At 33.1% G+C, this 17,021-nt stretch overlaps 1 protein-coding gene across 1 annotated transcript; it reads right to left on the minus strand.

The window, feature by feature from the left end:
• Positions 1–3,433: 3,433 nt before the first annotated feature.
• Positions 3,434–4,330, minus strand: LOC149213347 (cysteine-rich repeat secretory protein 38-like). Its single transcript, XM_089388986.1, has one exon. The coding sequence runs from the start codon at positions 4,328–4,330 to the stop codon at positions 3,434–3,436; it is 897 nt and encodes a 298-aa protein (XP_089245112.1).
• Between the last annotated feature and the right edge of the window lie 12,691 nt (positions 4,331–17,021).

The following is a 17,021-nucleotide window of genomic DNA, read 5'->3' on the forward strand; positions in this document are numbered from 1 at the left end:
TCTCTATCATCGTCCACAACCATCCATACACATATATTTATAAATTTAAATTTTTATATTTTAAAAATAGAATAATTTTATTTTTTATATTAATAATATGTTATTATAATATAATTTATATTTTATCAATATTAAAATTATATTTAAAATAATGAATTTATCATATTACATTACTTCAAACTTTTTTATATTAATATTAAATTTTAATTAATAAATCATTTTCATAATAAATTTTATGTGTAATACATATTAAAATTTTATTAAAAACAATAAGTTGACTTAAAAGTTATCAATGAAGTATGAAATTGCAACAATTATATAGGCATGTACCTTATTCCATTTATTGGAAAATTTTCCGGGTATTTATGTTAAAATATGCTTGAAAATAATTGATATGTAAATTAAATGGATAGCATATTGGATATATGTATAATTTATCTAATTTTAGTAATTAAATTACAATAATAATAAAATATTTTCGGTTTTTCGAAATTTATATCTGACCATAACCTTCACTGACTCTGCATAAAATCAAGTTACAGCACTCAAGAGAACATAATTTCTTTTGGCAGCATTCGTCCCAATCCTCTTATCACATTATTTCTTCATTGACGGATTGCCCATGGGGATAGACAAAATAAACATAATCTTTAAACTCGAGCGTGAGGTAAAGATGATTGTTGTTTGAAGCCATTGATTGGTAGAAGAGGTGAGGACTCCCTTGCTGGCCGAATCAACCCAGGCGGGTTGGGAAGGAGGGCGCTTCTTCTTGGCTTTTTGGACGATGAGATTTCACATTTTTGCAGGGTCCAATGGATTCGATTCTCCCTTACCTAATTCCATAAAACCCCTTAGTAGTAAGTATTCAACATTTCAAGAAACAAGGGAAAGTTGTCCATAAACAATTTCAACATTTGATTGCTATGTGTCCTACAATGGAGAGGACATTTCCCATTATTTAGTGTTTTTCTCAAGTATAAATAGTTCCGTGATTATTATTTTTCATGTAGCATTTCAACGTTAATTTTCCCCTTCAATTATCTTTCAAACAAACATGTTTCACTTCTTTGTTTAGATTTTCATTTATATAGACGATATTCTCTGTTATTTTTAGCTATTCTTAGAGGACGAAAAAATGAGTTATCAATTTGAACCATCGTACTACTAAAAATGAGTTATCATATTACTCTTAATAATAATAATAATAAATAAATATTATGTACTATTTTATGGGTTGTTTATGGGTTGTATGTGAATGCTTTTATAGGTAGTTTAATTTTGACATTTATGGATGATTTGGATGGATTATGATTTGGCATTTACATTGACAAGTTCGAAGGTTATCTAGAGGAAGCAAGATGTGCTAGCACGATTAGTTAGGATAGTCGTCATCCTTCTTCTCTATGCTGACGATATTGTTCTCCTTGCAAGGTGTCCATCTGATATTGATAAGCAACTTAGGCTTCTTAAGGATTTCTACTCTACCATGGACATGACTATTAACACTGACAAAAAAAAAAGTTTATGATTATCAAATCCAAGAAGGACACATACACTAATTTTATTTATGACAATAATAATTTGGAGGAAGTGTATTCTTACAAGTACCTAGGAATTGATATTCATCACAAGCTCAACTGGAACTATAACATTGAGAAAAAGATTAATGGGGGATGGAAAGCTTACTTTGGTCTTGAAAATAATTGTAAAACGGCAAACCTCATAATGTGGGATAAAAAGAAGTTCCTCTTTGAAACTTTAGTCACTCCCGTTATCTTATATGGATGTGAGGTTTGGAGTTGCAGCATCTCTAGAGAATCCTGGAGAAAGGTTGAGCAAATCCAGAAGCGCTTTATAACGTATAACATGAAAATTAAAAGCAATACACCCTACCCTATTCTCCTTATAGAAGTAGGTCTTTCCCTATCGAGAGCCTAACTATGACTAGAAGCGGCTTTTGTTGTACAAGCACAATCTCAATAACATAGGAGATCATAGACTTCCTAAGATAGCTTTAAATTCCAGCAAAACTACCTAAGGTTCAAGCAGGGGTGGTATAAAGACAAAAGGGCCTGGTTAAACCATTGGGAGATCAACAAGAATGATGGATTGCAAAACATTAATAAAATTAAAAATATTGTTACTTCTATATTCAAAGAAAAATGTCGTGTGAGAAAGATTTAGTAGCTAAAAGAAAATGAAGTTATTATAAGAAGGTCATCAACCCCACCCTAGAAGATCAAAAGTATCTCTCTGTTTTAGCTAGATCAGAGAAGAAAGTTAATATATTGAAGATTAGAACGAACTCCCATGAGCTCCATAGTGAAACAAGTCGCTGGGTAGTTCCTAAAACACCATGGATGGAAAGGATCTGCCATCTCTGTGAGAATAGGAACATTGAGAATGAAAACCACTTCCTCTTAGAGTGTCCCGCGTACAACCACATTAGATCTCAGTTTCATAATCTTTGTTGTAATACTAACCTTCCTAGCCTTTTATGACGTCAAAATTATAGTGAGCTTGGGAGACTTCTCTCCAAACTTTTTGACCATAGGAATAAAACCTTAAATCAAACTAAATAATATGTTTCTTTAGGTCCGATAGACCAAAGTCTGATCTAAATAGACGTTAATCATTATCATCATCATCATCATATTATATTATCTTTTAATTTATTATATATTTATTATATTATATTTTGTGGTGAAAATAATTATTTATAGTTGTTAATAAATGAAGGTTGCTTTATTATTATTATTTAATATAAATTAGTCCATCTAAAATGAGATGGTTTAAAAGAGACAAATTTCCACTCATATTAAATACCTCAAAAAAAACTCTTAAAACAAGAAAAATAATATTAAAACAATACTCTAAATCCATATACGATTTCAAATTATTTAGACTTTAATTACAATTAAATTTCAACTATTTTATTTTTATTTAAATAAATATTTTAAAACAAAAACACAAATTTAACTTAAATAAATATTTTAAAACAAAAACACAAATTTAACTTCCATTTAAATTTTGATGGGGAATAAAAGCACACGGGAAAGAAAATAGGAAATGGATTTTCTTTTTTTTTAATGAAAATGGATTTAGTAAAATTAGTTGTCATAGCCCAGCATAAAACAAATATTTTGAGGAGACCTACCAGATAAAGAAAGGATGGAAAATTAAAGACAAAGGCAGAAAATTCAATAATTTTAATCTAGTCATTTTAAGTTACGACACGGAGAAGGTGAGTAAGCAGACCACTAATGCGACAACAACACAACCGTGCATGATCACCCCATGAAACCCACACAGCAACCAGATCTCCAAAAAGGGTCATCTCGCGATCATCTCATTAACCTCACACATCAGCACCACACAATCATCCCAACTACAACGCGATACGCACCATTAATTGGAGGAAAGTAGAGCACACCTATACGAGAAGCAAGCCGCCCAGCACACCTAAAATTATGATTATTTTGTTTGAACTCTTTCTATTTGACCCGTTCATCTGCTTCCCTGGCGGATAAGCCCCCGGTGTAACAGCTGGCGACTGTGTGTGCTGCTTCGTTGGTGCAATAGCTGGCCCTTTTGCCGTGGATGGAGATGGAGGCAAAATCGAGTTAAAGAAAGGATACATTTCATAATGGGCATTGCAGCTTTTGCTCAAAACCGTAGCTCCTGCGCTTCCAGGAATTCTTGATAAAATAAAATTGATTGCGCTTAAGAGACATGTTTTGCATTGGATACTCGATATATCTCTCGTGCACTGCACCGCACCGTAAATCCTTCGAGACATGGAGTCTGTACTTGTTCCCGAAGCATATAACTTAGATCCAGACGCTGCTTCACCTGACAAATTGGTTAATAGGCTCTCAACAGCGGCGTTAAAAACATCAGGGGTGGACATATTACTATGATTATAATTATACCATCCACCAGTAGACATTTGTCCGAAGAAATCATATTTTTCATAACGTAAGAAGCAGTCATCCAACAAAATTAAACCACCGCCGGTATTCGCACACTTGTGCCGAATTGTAGTGACTGATCTATGGGAGCAGTTGCGGCACTGTTCGGCTGTTGTGTCCCTGGAACATTGTAGGAGGCCGTATATTTGGCCATCCACACAAGTGTTAAAACCAGTTTGGGAGGTGTGTTGAACAAGACTATTAAAGACTGTATTCAGACTGCTGTCTAACGTACTACCGTGCGTATAGTTGAAGTCGAAGAAGCACACAGAGTGTGGAACCTGGAGTGCATCGGCACGAAAAGCAATGCGTATGAGGAAAAGTAGGACGATGTAGAAGAGCCTAATAATTTGCCCCATCATGAAGAATCCCTTCGTTGGAAATAGAATTCTCGTGCTCACTGAACAAAGGAGAATTTGCAGGGGATGCCAACGTTGTTCCTGCAATTCTGTATATATAGATTTGAATAATTGATTTGCATATTCTATATATAAGGATGATAACAAGATTCGAATTTTAGGCACATTGTCCACCAAGGAAAAAAATAACCCATGAGTTCATTATGAAATTCAATTCAAGTCCGATACGAACTTTTTTGATATTTTTGGCGTGTGGAGCGGGTATAACGGGATTCCGCTTGACCACAGTCATGTTTAGGATAAAAAGTGCAAAAAGCCCGTTGGTATTTCGCGCTATATATATTCACGGTTCTCTTTCCTCTGTGAATGCCAGCGTTACTTTGACTCTGACTCGAGTTTGGTTCAACAAAAAAGTTTTCTTTCCCGTGTAAATGCCAGCGTTACTTTGACTTTGACTCGAATTTGGTTCAACAAATAAAATTTTATAATTTTAAGATTTTATTAATTACGTCTGTGAACACCACTTGTGTATACAAACTTAGCTGATTTTGTTTTCTTAAAGGCGTAGTTCAACAAACAAACTAGGTATTTATTGGATCCTTTTTCAATAATCCAAGATCATTTTTCTTTTTCATTTTCCTTTTTATTGGTTATATTTATATTATTGGGTTTATTTTTTTTATCAGATTAAAGTTATTATTATTGGTAAGTATCTAATTACTGCAAAAAGGTTATTATTATTGGTAAGTATCTAATTACTGCAAAAAGATAATTATTTCTAGGGTTAATATACTTATACCATTAGAGATACCTATTACTACTATATAAGTTATAACATGGTATACCTTATATACTATATTATTCTATAAAGATATAATAGGGGATATATTAATGATAGGATATATGTTATAGATATTATAATACTTTATATAGTATATAAATTTATATACTAATATATTATATTAATAATTGGATCATATTATATTACAATAATATATAGTTAATATAGGTATATTAATTATATCTAATAGATACTAATAACATAACTTAATGGTATTAGGTTATAGTAATTAGTTTCCATCTAATTTTTAGATTTTTTAGAATAAGCTTTCGAAACTCTTCTAGGAATTTTAGTGACAATAACTAAAGCATAGGAATCACACACAAAGCATGTTGATAGATCCTTGTGAATGTAGAGGGAAATCAATGTATTCATGAAACACACAAAATGTACTTTTGAGGCTCTTGATTTTCAACACAAACTTTATGATGGTGTATGGGTTAATTCCAAGAAAGTTGTAGCTATGTAACACTTTCCCTTTCTTGAAAATGACAAACTTATGTGAATTCTTTGGAATTTCAAATCCATAGTCTACAAAGCCTAACTATGGTAAGAAAAGCCTCCTATCTACACCATATCAAACCTAAAAGTTGGACAGTTAACATGGTGGCCCTGGGTCTTTTTTATTGGGCTTGAGCTATACGAGCTTCCTTTAGCTCATGTTGTCCTCATTTACTCCCCTTACTCATATATAGGCTCTAACACCCATTGTTGGGCCTCAAAATAGTCCTTATTCTCACTCCATTATTCACCAATACCTTCACATTACTTCCATATTACCTTCATGTCACCTCCATTCTACTTCCACATCATTACATTTACCTCATCATTGGGTTATAACTATGCTTTTCCAAAGTTTATTAATTCTTAACATTTTAAAGTGGATTTATGGTTAAACTTCAGAAAATAATATGCTTATACTTATACCTAACAATTAGAATGAGTTTGTTGACATGTGTAGGTATAAAGGAAGCTTCCAAGGCATCCTTATGTGGCACTCTATGTTCAAATTCGAATTTGAGAAGATCATGAACCTCATGGAGAAGATCATGGACCTCATGGAGGAGATCATGGAGGATAGGGTTATGTGTCACCATTGGTTGAGAAATATATGGGTCAAAGGAGGGAATAGTGGGTCTACATTTATGAGGTTGTTATCATAGTTTTTTTATAAATAGGAGTACCTCCTCCATTCCAAAGGGAGGACTCTTGGAGCATGTATCCAATTTATGATGGAATAGAATAAAGCTTCATTTTACATAAATCTCCATTATATAGTTTTACATATAAATTGTATTAATGTAGTATATGGAATAGCTTGTCACTTTGTTCGTAGGAGAATTGAGCTCACTCTAAAAGGATCAAAGGAACGTGTTATTTCATAATAGACCTTATTTTATTTAATTGCCTAGATGTTTGAGGATTTGTTTATGATTGATGAATGAGTTTTAAATAAAAATCTTATCAGCATATGAGGGGACAACCAAGGGTCTAAGTTAGGCTCTCTCTCTATTTGATTTGCATGATAATTGAAATTCATTCTTTTGCTTTTAAGTTTCAATTTATTTCATTTCCTGTGCTTATGAATGAATCTTAGTTTAGTTTGGATCAATATACGAGGGGACAATCAAGAGACTAAGTTAGTCTCTGTCTCTATTTGAATCTCAACAACAATTAAATTCATTCTCTTTTCTTTATTTCAAGTTTCTAGTTTTATGTAATCAATGATTTCTTTTCAATCTATAATATTGTAGGGAAGGACAACCAGGACCTCCTCAATTAAAAACCTCTTCCCTTGCATATTATATTGAATCATAAATCATTTAGTTAGACATGGAGTTAGTTTCCTACTCTTGCATATATTTTGCTAGCATCATCACAAGCTTACGAGTTTCCCTGGTTGATAATTTGATGACAACAATTTAAGCAATTAAATTGCCGAACATTTTGGCGCTATATGTATTCACGGTTCTATTTCCTTGAATGCCAGCGTTACTTTGACTTTGACTCCAGTTTGGTTCAACAAATAAAATTTTAAGATTTTATTGGTTCTCTTTCCCGTGTGAATGCCACCGTTACTTTGACTTCGACTTCAGTTTGGTTCAGCAAATAAAATTTTATAATTTTAAGAATTTATTAATTACGTTTGTGAACACCACTGGTGTATACAAACTTAGCTGATTTTGTTTTCTTAAAGGCGTAGTGCAAGAAACAAACCAGGTAATTTATTGGATCTTTTTTCAATAACCCTAGATCATCTTTCTCTCTCTTTATATATATACATATTTTTATTATATATATATAGATATATATATATATATATATATATATATATATATATATATATATATATATATATATATATATAGATATATTATTAGGTTTTTTTTCTTTATAAGGTTAAGGTTGAGTTGAGGTTTTTGTGATCCATGTCAAGATTAAGAGAAATTTTGGGCTTAAATCACATGATGGTATATTTGTTGATGTGTTTCGAACCAACGAGCATGGTTCATCGTCAGGACAAATGCGTCGAAAAATATACTATAACTAGTTCATCCTCAGGACAAATGCCTCGACAAATATACTATCATGTGATTTAAGCCGAAAAATTCTCTTAAGATTAAGGTTATTATTACTAGTGAGTATCTCACATATCTAATTACTATACAAAAAGATAATTACTGTTAGGGTTAATATACCTATCCTTAGGGATACTTATTATTACTATATAAGTTATAATATAATATACTTTATATATTAATATATAGAGATATATAGAGATATAATAAGGATATATATTAATGATGTGCTATATATTATATATATTATAATGCCTTATATAATATATTAATATATTATATATTATATATCATATTAATAATTGGATCATATTATATTATAATAATATATAGTTATCGTAGGTATATTAATTATATCTAATAGATAATAATAATATAACTTAATAGTATTATGTTATAGTAATTAGTCTCCATCTGATTTTTAGATCCTTTAGAAAAAGTTTTCCAAACTTTTCCTAGGAAATTTTAGTGACAATAACTAGAGCATAGGAATTACACACAAAGCATGTTGATAGGTCCTTGTGAATGTAGAGGGAAAGAAACTTATTCATGAAGCACTCAAAATGTACTTTTGAGACTCTTGAGTTTCAATACAAACTTTATAATGGTGTATGGGTTAATCCCAAGAAAGTTGTAGCTATGTAACACTTTCCCTATATTGAAAAATGACGAACTTATGTGAATTCTTTGGAATTTCAAATCCATAGTCTACAAAGCCTAACTATGGTAAGAAAAGCCTCCTATATGCACCATATCAAACCCAAAATTTGGACAGTTAACATGGTGGCCCTAGGTCTTTTTTATTGGGCTTGAGCTATAGGAGCTTCATTTAGCCCATGTTGTCCTCATTTACTCCCCTTACTCATATATAGACTCTAACACCCATTATTATTGTGTAAATTTTGCATTTATTGAACTAAAATTCAAATATACCCTGTAAAATTCATGAGTAGTTATTTTAGTACTAGATCACAAAACTTGATATTGTGAATATTGAAAGAGAGATTGGGTATCTTTCCTAACTATAATCAATTACTTAAGTGTACTAGATGGTTTTCAGAACTTCCCAATAGTGTTGATATGAAACTAAAGGCATTGAGATCTAGCTATGGTGCTCAAAACCTCGTAATCGCACACATATCCCCCTAAATGGAAGAAATCCTTTAGAAAGGATCCATGAGATGGTTTAGGGGCTTCTTCATGTGTAATAAGCCAAATAACCTTTATACATGGTCTCAAGAACTTATTTTCTTCCATTTCATACTTTATTGTCCCTAATACCCATTTGTATTTTGAAAAACATACCAATGGGTAGAGTCTATTTTTGTTTATTTGCCCTTACTAACCTCATTATAACAGACAAAAATAAACTTTACCCTCTTACTAACCTCATCATAAGAATGAACACAATAAATACAACTAGAATCATATTGTACTTCATAAGCTAATGGGACTATATTCATAGGGACTTTTGGAATAAGAAAAAGGGGAAAATTTTGACAATTGTGTGAACTACAAAAATGGCAACAACTCATTTACACAGAAAAACTTTTAGATATAGAAATAAAGAAAAAAAAATTCCCAAAAAATGTAAATTGTGTTTGTTGTGTAGTATAGATTTAGTATGCAAACTATGAAAACACATATAAAAGAAAATACAAACTATTAAAACACATATAAAAGCAATAAATAAGAACAAAAGGTTTGGAACGAAAATACAAACTATGAAAAGTCATATAAAAGAAATAAATCAGAACCCAAGATTTGAAATTCGACAAGTACACGCATCCATCGACTTCAAAAATTCTAAATCATGAGGTCTAATTGAAACAAAATGAGTTATATGGAGACAAAGAGATTGTCGTGGAGTTAGTGATTACTAAAGTTTGTAGTGAGTAATGTTTCTTTCTCTAATAAATTATGTCAATGTCAATTTGCGAGTAGTTCCACGAGTATTAATTTGCTCTACTATTACTAGAATATTAATATTATATATATGGTACTAGTACACTATATTCTAATAATCCCCTATAATATTATATTATACCATAGTTAGTAATATTATATTGGATTACTAATATTAATAAATAAATCATTTCTATATTGGGCCTTGTAGAATTTGAGAGAGATAATGTATTGTTGATCATTGAATTGAACAACAACACACCTTATCAGCGTTTCATGCCCTTAATGCAAATTATTGTGATAAAAGAGGAATGGTAATAGGCTATATGAGGGAGTCGAAAGAGAAAAACTTACACTCTCGATAGAAGTGAAGGCCCAATCTCTCCCCAACACGTGAGACTTTGCAAGTCCTTATGCAATCTTGGGGGAATAGCTAAATTTAACTCCAAAAAGGTTCCTCAAAATGGATGAAAACTGTGCTACAAACACCTCCCATAATTATCATAACACAAAGGTATATTTCGCATATCTCATCTTAATTGTCTCTTTAATCTAGTTTATTACATTTATAATATTTGTAAACCTAATTTACATTTTAGATCTATGGGTTATGGATAGGGTATACCCCTATATGGGATTATACTATACCCTATATATTAGTATCCCTATATACCTAGGGTATATATTATCCTATAATATCCTAGGGGATAATATATTATATAGGATATCCTAATATAATAATATTATTATATCCCCATATATATATATAGGTACCCTATTATTAGAGGCTATTAATATAGATACCCTAATACTTATATATATCCCCTATACTATGGGATAATATATATATCCCTATTACACTATAATAGGGGTATCATAATAGTGTCCTATATTATAAGGGATATATATATTAATAATAATATATAGGGATACCCTTAGTATGGATAAAGGGATACTAGTATATATAGGGTATACCCTGTATAATAACGATAAGGGTAATAATATATTATATATTAATGATATGATATATATATATATATATATATATATATATATATATATATAAAATAGGGTATCCTATTATACAAACTTTTGATACATTGTAATGATTGAATGTGCATTATTTATCTACACTTATGTACAAGTTGTAATCACATGGTAGATTACACTGTGTTTTAAAGCATAGGTGGGAAATTTATATATCATGTTATATGGTGTGGGAAATTCACATGCCCAACTTTTACCCACAATCTATAGGGTTGAATGAATCTTATATTTAGGTTCTGAAATTCTAAGTACAATGACAAGACGCTTGCATTCTTTCTTCTATCAATATTCAGAACAAAGATTACACAAAACGTCAGACATAACAACTTGATTCAATGAGAATTGATATTATTACCAACAAAATGCTAAACATGAATATAAGCACATGTAATAAATCAAATTATTATAATTTCTCTCAATAATTTCCCACTGATTTGGTTGCAAAGGAATGATTCACCTTCCAGTTGTAGGGATCAATTTAAATTCCATGCTTTGGCTATCCCTTTACATAATCATAATATTGTAACAAATGCATTAATATTATTAATCATATTATAATATATAGCACCATATATATATGTGTGTGTGTGTGTGTGTGTGTGTGTGTGTGTGTGTGTATGTATATATCTATATATATATATACACACACACACACATATATATGTGTGTGTATGTATGTATATATATGTACATATACATATATATATATACATATATATATATATATATATATATATAGATATATATATAGTATTAGATATTACTAACTATATATTGATTATATAGTAATATATAGTATATCATATTAATAGTGATATAATGATAAGCTATTACCCATATATAGTATCATGTTTTACATATTGGGACACTGACATCTTGGGCTAAGAAGTAACCCTGCCGAGGCTATGGATGCCTGCTAGTAGCAATGACTCTACCTATGATTATAAGAGGTCATATGTATAAGTAAACAAAGCAACATGATTTTGTGCTTTAAGTTTAAATTGTCATCAATTTAAAAGTTATTGTTAATTATCACTGTTATAATCAATATTTACGAGATACACAAAATGATAGTATTTTGATTTCGTTAAGAGTTCCAAAGAAAAGTCTAAATCCTAGCAATTTCATTTAATTTAACTTCTATTCATTTTCCTTTGAATTTTATCATCAATTTTACAAAGATAATTGGTTCTTCATAGTATGTCGCCATTGTTGTGGTAAAACACAACCCCTCACCTAGATTTTTCACAAAATCATAGGGGCCCTTCTATTTTGGGTGTAGATAACTCCATTCTTTTTGGATGTTTGGGTAAATTTTGGTTTCTTTGGTCTTTATTGCCTAAATTTGGAACTTTAACCTGGTCAACTTTGACTCTATCTTAAGTCAAGTTTACCTAACAATTCCCCCCTTAAACTTGACTTGGGGTTCCTTGACTAACTCCAACCAAACCTGCTAAGTGAGGCAATCCCGCTCACTCTAGCTCTTACCCCCCTCATAGTTTTTACCTGGGGTAATGTTAACCCGACATCCCCCCTATCACCTAGGCCTAACCCAGACTTTACCGATGATCACCGAGGGGTACACATCCCTTACTAGGTCTTATAGTAATATGCCCATTTACATGTAATAATTTTGACTTCATAATTTTTTTTTGTTTATTGATGCTGCGATTCTGATCCATCCTCTCTCAATTTGATTTTCTCAAAAAATTCTATCAAACTGCTCCAACTGCGAGCCCAACGAGAACCTCGTAGATTCCAACATCGATGGCCTCACATAGCAGAAAACGAACAATTTTCAAAGCCGCATGAACAATTTTCTTCTGCTGAACTTCTTTAAATAGCCGCATGAATCCTGAACAATTTGTCAACATGTTCAAAACCAGTAAATATCGCAAATGCACTATGATCCCTGGCAGTTACGACACTATCTTCCACACATGCTCCTCGAGGTTCTTCCGTGTACGATTGTTCCACCATTATTTTCCAGACCATATCTATAAAAGAGGCTGCATTGATCTCATCAGGCACTATAAACCCATGGCATGAAAGAATCCCTTTGAAACCAATATCTAGCTCTGATACCAGTTGTTAAGAAATTTACTGCATAACATAAATAACTACTGAGGGGAATAAATATAAAAAAAAACCACCAACAACCATAAATACATAAAAACAAATGTTTATCGAGGAAAACCCCAAATCTGGGGAAAAACCCAACCTAATAAGATCTCATTAGCATTGACCAAAATCCTAGCCAATCCGACCAAGTGAGCCTTCACCACTCACCTCCAGGCCCTGCATTACAATGAAGTCCTTCCAACCTTCTATAACCTCCATTACATATAATACCACGGGTAGATTACCATGGGTGCACAATACCATGTGCCCCAAAACCATCATTGTTTAACCTGGTCAACTTTGACACTATCTTGAGTCAAGTTTACCTAACACTTTTTAAGGGGAGGATCATATCTTGGTTGTTGAGACTATCACCTTGGTAACTAATATATACTAGTATATAATATAATAATATATATATCACTTATACTACTATATCCCTAATAAGGTATATTAATATATATAAGGGGATACTATAGTAAGGTATATATACCTAATAGAATACTCTCTATCCCTATATAATATTATTAGTATATATATATTATATTATATATATTACTATATTATTATTCCTATAGTACCTATAATAGTATATATAATACTATATACATAATATTAATTATTATAATTAAAGTGGGGAATTTTAACCCATTCAGATAGTCATGAAAATTACTATCTCATAGAAAGAAGTGACAGAAGGCAACAACTCTGGTTCTAGGATTTAACGAAACTAGTGGCAGAGAGTACCAAGCATCCATGGAGACACAGGGAGGAGGGAGCTCCACTCCCTCCTATCGTTACATGGTAGCAAATAGAGGAAGAGGAGGGAAAAAGAACAAACCTCCACAGTCCTTGGGGTTCAATACAAAAGACACAGAAACTCAGAAGGCGGAAGGTAGAAAAACCAATGCAGATCAAGGGGCCCACGAAAAAGACTATCGGGATGAGAAAGAGGAACACAGAGGTCAAGGGTCAGAGAATACAGCTAATATGGGGCCCTATAAACCCAAGACCACAACTAAGCCTCAGCTTATTCTAAACGATCTAGCTCTGCAAGAGCACAGGGTTCACATGGCTAGCTATGCCATCATATGTAAATTTATGCGAATATGGCCATCAAAGAAAGCGTTGTACGCCTGGATAAAATACAACTGGAAGCCAAAGGGGGAGTTAAATATTCATTTTGGATCCAAAGGTTTTTTCACTATGGTGTTTGCGAACATGGAAGACAGGGACAAAATCTTTGAAGGAGGGCCATACTTCTTTCTAGTTGTTGGACTCTATATGAGGCCATGGACGATGAACTTTGTGCCAGAACGAGAAACCTTCACTTTTGTACCGGTATGGATTCGACTATACTCCTTACCTTTAGATTACTGGATGCCAGAGCCTTTAAAAGCTATAGGTAATAAATTAGGTCATTTCTTAAAAATTTCAGAGGCAACTCTAAGGGGAAAATATACATCCTATGCCCGTATATGTGTGGAGATGGACCTATCAGGAGCCCTTGCAGATCAGGTCATTCTAGAAGTCTATGATGAGGAATGGGTTCAAGCAGCTGACTATGAACATATCCCATTCAAATGTCACAAATGTCATGAGCATGGGCATTTATCTAGAGATTGTCCTCTCAATCGAAGGGAGGAAAACCTAAATACCAACAAAGGAAAAGACCAGATAGGTTTCACCAAAGTAGGAGGAAAAGGAAAAGGAGGAGGAAGGAAGACACAAAAGAACCCTAGTGTGAATGATAAAACAAAAAGTTACAACAGTTTTGAGATCTTAGGAGAAAAAGAAGCTGAGGGAGGGGATAAAGAGAGTACATATAATCAAACAGCAAGGGGGAAAGAAAAAGAGACCGGCATGGAGTACATTCAGGAACAGAATGAACACACAATGGACCCTTTGAGTACCATGGAAGTATAAAAAGACTAGGAAATGACTCAAAGTGAAAGTGGTACAGAGGATCAAGATTTACAGGAGATCCTGGAAAGGGAGAACCCAGAGTTGGAAAATTTTCTAGAACAGAGAGGCAACCTAGGAATAAACTCCATCTCTCGGGAGGACATGGACAAAGTCCAACAAATATTATTTAACAAGGCACATCAAACAGCTGCAGGAGTCAAAATAGGACATGACAACCAGGAAAACAAAGGAACATACTCAATAGTATTAATAAGAGGAAAATTATCAAAGAATCCAGGCAAAAGGAGGGGAAGAAAAAGATAGAAAGAATTACTATTGGAGTGTGGCAAGCTCATGATTGATCCAAGAAGGATGAAAGGCCTTTCTAGTTACTCCTTTATAACCCCACCTCAATGAAGATCACAACCTGGAACATTAGAGGACTAGGTAGTAAAAGAAAACAGAGGAATCTTGGTAAAAGGATTAGAGAGGAAAAACCTGATATAGTATTCATATAGGAAAAAAAATGCTCAGTGGGGAGGATCCACGAAAAACATAGAAAATTGGTAAATAGATATGAATACCTTGAAGTTAAGGCAAATAAATCTGTTGGTGGAATTCTCACTCTTTGGGATCCACAGGAATTTGGTGTGATTGATGCAGAGGCATCGAGACATCACCTTTCTCTGATTTTCTAACCGGAGGGTGACAGGCAATGTTACATGATCACCAATGTCTATGGTCCACAACCAATGGAGGACAAACTTTGACTCCTCACAACACTGGAGAATATGAAAAAGAGATACCCAACTCTACCATGGATTCTTGGAGGTGATTTTAACATAAAAAAATCACTCATGGAGAAGAAAGGAGGAACTATTATACTTGGGAGGGATTCAATTGCCTTCCAGCACTTGATCACCAATATGAAATTGGTTGATATGGAAACAAGCAATGGAATATTTACTTGGAATAATAAAAGCGGAGGTCCTATCCAAGTGACCTCAAAATTGGATAGATTTATGGTTTCAGAGGAACTTCTTCTCAGGGGAAGCATCATTACTACACTCATACTACCTTTTGGGGGTTCAGATCACTGGCCTATCCAATTGGAAGCTTCCCTTTTTGGCAAACCATGGAACACCCCCTTCAGCTTTGAGAATGCTTGGCTCACACACTCAGATTTCCTCACAAATATTGAACAATGGTGGAAGGAAGATCTTCATCTTCAAGGCAAAAATATGTTCCTGCTTCACTGTAGGCTCAACACCTTAAAGGCAGAGTCAAAGAGTGGAACAAAAAGGAATTTGGTAACATCTTCAAAGCTAAAGGAGAGGTGGAAAAGAAAATAAAGGAAATAAACCAGATCCTTATCACAGAAGGCTACACAAATGAAATGAAAGAGATGGCAGAGTCACTCCAGCAGGAGTGGGACAACAGATGCCTTCAAGAGGAAATACTCCGGAGATAGAAATCTAGAGTGCAATGGATTAAAGAAGGGGAGAGAAACACCAAATTCTTTCACAGATACACCATAGCTCACGGAAACAACAATAGAATTGTGAAACTTACAGATCAACATGGTATAAAGAGAGACACTTATGAAGAGATGGAGAAGGTTCTACTATAGCATTTTTAGATAATTGCTGAGGAAACCTCGAAAAATAGATACCATTTTATGGAAAAATTCACTTAGTACATCCCTAAATTGGTCACCAGAGAAGATAGTTTCAATCTCAATAGACCAGTAACAGTGGAAGAAATTGAGGAAGTTGTGAAAGAGAAGCAAAATGGGAAAGCACTAGGCCTGAATGGCTTTAATGTGGACCTTTTCAAAGCTTGTTGGAAGATAGTGAAACAGGACATCGTGGAGGTAGTGGAAGAATCTCAAAGATTTAAGAAAGTATTAAAGGCGCTCAATGAATCTTTCATAGCCTTAATCCCCAAAGAGGAGAAGGCACCTCTCCAGACAGATTTTGACCTATAGAATTATGTAATGTGATTTACAAAATTATATCCAAAGTCATTGCCAACAGTCTTAAACCTCTCCCCCAACCCTAGTGTCAAAGGAACAAATAGGCTATGTGGAAGGAAGACAAATTATAGATAATATAATTCAAGCACATGATACGGTTCATTCACTCATTACCAACAAACAAGCAGGAATGATAATGCAGCTGGACATAGAAAAGGCCTATGACAAACTTAGCTGGTCTTACATAAGAGAAATTTTAAAAGCCTATGGCATTGATCACAATTGGATTAAATGGGTTATGGTGCTAGTTACCACATC

The sequence above is a fragment of the Pinus tabuliformis genome, chromosome 1_1 (assembly GCF_031772625.1).
Source record: "Pinus tabuliformis cultivar Carrire ecotype Pingquan chromosome 1_1, CPIR1, whole genome shotgun sequence".
Lineage (NCBI taxonomy): Eukaryota > Viridiplantae > Streptophyta > Pinopsida > Pinales > Pinaceae > Pinus > Pinus tabuliformis.

What these genes read in the sequence shown, in the direction of transcription:
- LOC149213347 (XM_089388986.1), bottom strand. Translation starts at nt 4,330, where the DNA reads ATGGGGCAAATTATTAGGCTCTTCTACATCGTCCTACTTTTCCTCATA.